Source organism: Phaeoacremonium minimum (genome assembly GCF_000392275.1).
Source record: "Phaeoacremonium minimum UCRPA7 unplaced genomic scaffold PA7_03_scaffold_288, whole genome shotgun sequence".
NCBI lineage: Eukaryota > Fungi > Ascomycota > Sordariomycetes > Togniniales > Togniniaceae > Phaeoacremonium > Phaeoacremonium minimum.
The window spans coordinates 548,937-554,164 of record NW_006921193.1 but is presented as its reverse complement, the minus strand read 5'-3'; the positions used below and the strand labels follow the sequence as shown (position 1 = coordinate 554,164).

The window sequence follows — 5,228 nt, the reverse complement described above, 5'->3', positions numbered from 1 at the left end:
CTAATGGTCATAAAATACAAGAGCCCTAACCTCGATACTCTCTCTTGGCTCGTTCTTCTCTTCGTTAGGGTTGACAAAAGCAGAGTGAGGTACGCGTCTTGCTCGGCCGTCTTCTAGAGAGTCGAAGCATTTGATGAGAGTGACCTCGTCTGGGCGCTGAGCATATTTGAAATACCATCGGTGGTTGGGGTTCGGCCTGACCGCGTATGTTTCTCCTCGTCTAGTTGGGTAGACCAGTGCTGCTGGCACTAAATCAGAGTCTGGAACAGAGTGGGCTTCTGCAATGGCCAGAGGATCCTTGTAGATTGTTTTAATTGGGCGCCAGACCTAGAAAGCTTTGTTGGTATATGAATTCTCATGGGAAAGTATGTTCTGGCTTACATTGATAATCTGATATCTCTTTTTTAGAAGCTCCTCTGCCTCGTCTGGGAGATGGTAAGATACTCGGTTCGTTGAGGCAGAGTATGATTGGTCGATATGCACGCGGAATACAGGGCCTCTCAGTTGAGCACCAGGGGTCCGCTCATCCTTGGGCTGCCTTCGAATCGTATGGTCAAAGATAAAGACACGGACAGCACCGGTCCTGGAGTGGGTGTCAGTAAATAGCTGAGAGGCTAAGAGTCGCCAGCCTAACGACTTACGCATCTTTCAAGAGCTGCTCTGTCTCTGGGTAATATTCCGCCTTGATTTTCTCATCATCAAGGAAATCCTTCTCTGAGCTCTCGTGCTTATAAATCTTGAAGCCATGGCTGTCAAGACCGTATTTATCTTCGTCTCCGGTGATGTCTGTGACAATAACATTTTGTGGAACGAAAGGACGGTCATAGGTCTCGGGCTGACTATCTCGCCATCAGTTAGTTGTGCAGGCCCAAATATTCTGTGCCAAACTCACCCAACAATTGAAGGTGCAGGAGGCGACCCGTCGCCGGGATCCTTATAATAGTTGAAGGTTGCGGCGACGTCGTGCTTCTGGGTCGACTGTTGAGGAACCGCCTCGACAAAAGTCCCGTGTGTAGATGTGGAAGGGGTTTGTACTGCTGCAGTAGCCATGTCCGTGATTGTTATCTATGAAGTTTGCATGCAGGTCGCATAAAACCTCCAATTGCCACGCGGGTTGCGTACCGTTGATTTATACTTCCTCACCTCCCGAGTAGTGCGGGGTGGGTTGGTGATCATCCTATCGTGGTCGAGCACGCAATGGATTTCGGCGAGCATGCCATTACGACATTTGTCAGCTTACGATTGAAGAAGCATCATTTGACGCCTTTCGGCTGATCAATTATACTTCAAACTCTGGGCCGATTGAAATATAGGATTTACCTTGAACAGAGTCAAATCCAGTTCTCGTCTGGTTCATCTTCGAAGGAAACAGCCGCTCCACAAGTAGTTCGGCGCAAGGTACCAAGACTTAGTATCTGTGGCAATATCTATAGACTTCATGGCGAAATAAGATGGTAACTTATGCAGCATAACCGTCGGCAAGTATGACGTGACATCACATGGGTCTAATTCGGATGATTATGTTTAAAAACAAGAACTACTTTCACTTGTTTATCCAATAGACAGTATGTAGATTGCGTTTCTTATTGTCATTACGTCTTACATCACTTACACGGGTCTTTGATTTTCGTAAGATTGTTTTCCAAGTCCTTGCAAATTTACTGGCCTCGGTTGGTGTAGTCTATCCTCCAGCACTACCTTGACTTTATAAGGATATGATTTCGCTCTCATGCTTGAGATTAACGAGTCATATTCCTGGATCTTGTCGACAATTATATAGTTTCCTGCGCGCCTAGTAGGCATAAATGCATTCGACCATCGAGATGTATTCTAATTGATTAATCATTATGATGGATGCTTCAAGCCGAGAGAGCAATGTTTGGCTATGTTTTGGAGACTAGGACGTAAGTTGTAGTATCGTGGTGTAGCAAGTGATAAGTTCAACGAAGTAAAAACGCCGGCCCGGTCACCCGTTTTCGGTAGAGCCCGAGAAGGAAGCCGGATCCGTGGCGGAGTGTTGCTGCTCCACACGATCCGCATCGGTCGGTCCGCACAGATGCTTCGGACTCAATATCGAACCCAATCCTCCCTCGGGTCCTACAGAAGCAGATGAGGTATCTTGCAAGGTAGGACAAAGTCTTATTTCACCTGCTTAAGTTGCTTGCGACTAAGTACCTTTATATCAGTCGGATGACTTATAGAAAGATGTTCACTCAAACCCCCAAGGCACGTTAAGGCTTACTGCATCTACGACCCTGTCCCTAACACTAAAGAGCCTTTGAATTAGGGAGTGATAACCCTGGTCTCCGGGTAGTGCCGGTACCTAATGTCTGGTCGATCTGTTACAGAAGATGCATCCAATGAGAGCGAGTGTAATCGGTGAGCAAATCGGGTCCTCGAAACGCCCTGTCAAACACCCTCGTACTTGGCGGGGCAGTGGCAGTGCTGGCGTCAGTTACGACAGCGACCAAAGCATTTGTTCGATGACTGCAGCCTTTTGAGGCCTGCCGTCGAATCAAGGCACGACGAGGGGGCGTCTTTGAGGCGTCTTCGCCACCGACCTTACCACCTAACACCATTCCTTTTATTAGCAACAGTTAAGGCCCGCGCCTACGTAGGGCCCGTGTAAAAGGACCTGCATGAGGTGCCTAATGAAGAGGCAGTATGGTAAAAAGAATGAAAGAAAAAGCGAGGATCACTTTGCGATACAGTGCCACGAATAAAGGGATGGCAAGACTTAGACCCAAAGAGGCGCCAGGAACATTCCGAAGCGGGCCAGAAGGCGCTGCCAAGTGGCCGAGTTGGGCGTCTTGAAGTGCGCTGCCCCTGAGAGCCCGTCACCACCAGCGAATGAGCCCCGCGACCCGGTTTCATGTTGATCTCAGATCCGCAGCGCAGAGACAAGCACATATGTCATTGGGATCTGCCGCCTCTTGCCTCCTGTCTTTTGCCCATCCAATCTGCCGCTTCCTTGATTACCTACCAGCCTACCTTCTTTCCCATTCAACACAGCATTTCTCGCGACGACATTCCATCGCCAAAAAGTGAAGAGAAGAGCGCTGCAGAAACGGCTCCCTTCACTCCATTTAAGGTGTCGCCGCCGCCACTTTTTGCTAGGGAGCATTTGCAGCACACTTGCCCCTTGATTAAAGCATCCCCGCCATACAAACGGGTTTCAGCTGCCGGACAAGATGGGGGACCTCGAAATGGGAGACAGGAATCAGAAGAAAAAGAAGGAAGAGAGTTTGCAGGACACAGAATATCGACCGGTTAACTGGAAGAAGTTATTGCTATCACCGAAATACATACGTATGCATACCATCTCTTTTTCCTTGTGGGGAGACCCATGTGCGAGGGATATTTGGCTGACAAAGGCAAACAGCATGGCATATTCTCGGAATCGCCATTGCCGTGATCACCGTTCTAATCACAATACACCACGATCAGGTCGTCGATGTGAGTTTGGAAGGCCTTTTGGGGAGTTTTTGTTGCAGGAAGCTCATGCGATTGCAGAAATTACGGCCATTTGGCGAAAAGGTTCGAGATATCCCAGCAGGCTGGTTGATTCCGATCGCCATCCTAATTGTCATATCATTCCCGCCTCTGTTCGGCCACGAAATCATCGCGCTACTTTGCGGTGTGATTTATGGGCTATGGATTGGATTCGGCATCGTCGCTGCCGGCACTTTCTTTGGCGAAGGTAACACTCTTCCCCTGCCCCAACACCCCTGCCATCACAACCCCTACCTTGTGTAATATGCTAACATTTCGGCAGTTGGGACATGGTTTGCATTCAAGTATGCGTTGCGGAGGAGAGCACAGAAACTCGAGAGGACGAATCTTAACTACGGTGCACTTGCGCGACTGACCCGTGACGGCGGATTTTGGATTGTGCTGGTCATTCGCTTCTCAGTCATTCCCTCGCATTTCTCCACGGCCGTCTTCTCGACCTGCGACGTCAACTTCTGGTACTTCGCTATTGCCACGTTTTTGACATTGCCCAAGCAGATTATTCTTGTCTATTTCGGAGTATTGCTAGTACAGGAGAGCGGAAGCGATTTGATCAAAGACGTCGTCCTCGGCATCACCTTCCTCATCACCATTGTCCTGGCAGTCTGGATTTGGTTCAAGATGAAGACCATCAAGAAGATCCTGCTCGACGAGCAGGCGGCCAGAAAAGCCAACCTCGAGATGGAGCGTCTGAAGGAGGCCGAAGCGGCCGCGCAGAGACCCCAAAGAGACTTTGCGTATGGTGAACAAGCGCCGAATCCCGGACCGCCTCAATATTCCCAGAACGAAGAGTCGTATGACGAGTCTGCCAGCTTGAGAGCTCCACCGTATCCGCAAGACCCGATGCCCTACGATGGGCGGGGTCACTTCGACATGCCGTCGTACCCTCCAAATCATAGGCGATACGACGAAGCTCCGAACCTTGGACCGACGCACCATCCACAGAATTTCATTTGATTCTCAGCTGTTTTATTAGTGTATTTGCTTGGCGTTTGGAGTTCTGTGTTTTGGATTAGGCAAATGATTTGATCCTCGATGGACAAATATGATAATGGGCAGAATATTCGGAATCATCGTCGATCAAATAACGACTGGCGTTACTACAGTTAAGGGATGGACTCCTCGGCTACGAGTATTGGGACAAGCCGCTGGCTCGTCAAGGGATATGTATGGACGATTAAACAGGAAAGCTGGGATTATCATGGAATAGATATTACTTCCAGACGGGATATAGACATAGAGCAGCAACTCGAACCACAGCTGCGAGATCAGGAAGACCTTGTTACAATACCTCTGTTAAACACCTGAGCTGAGGTGCTTCGAATGCTATTTTCTATTAGAGCGTGTGCCCTAGCCGTGACCACCGAGCGTATGAGCCGTCTGCGTCTGATTTGTCTACCACCGTTCCAGCCTCCATCTCCCCGGAATCACAGAGGTGACGAGGCCAGGCGGGAATAGGGCAAGGCTCTGTGAGGAAAGTAGCCGATAGACAATCCCCGCCAACGCAGGAGAGAGCTTATGATGGCCAAACAACCAGCAGTAAAGTTCTTATTGTCTTCCCTTGGGGCAAAGCCCACATCCATCTTGCCTTCGTTTCGGCCCGTAACACCTGCCATCACAGCGTATCACATACTAGCCTTATGGTACACTTACAAACTGCGTGTCAGCCATACAACCGACTTGTGTGCTAAAGATATTGAGATATAGTTCGTACGAAT

The 5,228-nt window shown here is 49.2% G+C and overlaps 2 protein-coding genes across 2 annotated transcripts; one reads left to right on the top strand and one right to left on the bottom strand.

Moving 5' to 3' along the window:
- Positions 1-1,254, bottom strand: UCRPA7_3589 (putative 7alpha-cephem-methoxylase p8 chain related protein; the record flags this gene model as incomplete). Its single annotated transcript, XM_007916129.1, has 4 exons — positions 1-327; positions 382-583; positions 642-839; positions 1,241-1,254. 4 exons carry the CDS (start codon positions 1,252-1,254, stop codon positions 1-3), a joined length of 741 nt encoding a protein of 246 aa, XP_007914320.1.
- Positions 1,255-3,191: 1,937 nt separating this feature from the next.
- Positions 3,192-4,467, top strand: UCRPA7_3588 (putative cytoplasm protein; the record flags this gene model as incomplete). The annotated part of the gene is made up of 4 exons (XM_007916104.1): positions 3,192-3,309; positions 3,383-3,456; positions 3,514-3,700; positions 3,776-4,467. The coding sequence occupies 4 exons, from the start codon at positions 3,192-3,194 to the stop codon at positions 4,465-4,467; spliced, it is 1,071 nt and encodes a 356-aa protein (XP_007914295.1).
- Between the last annotated feature and the right edge of the window lie 761 nt (positions 4,468-5,228).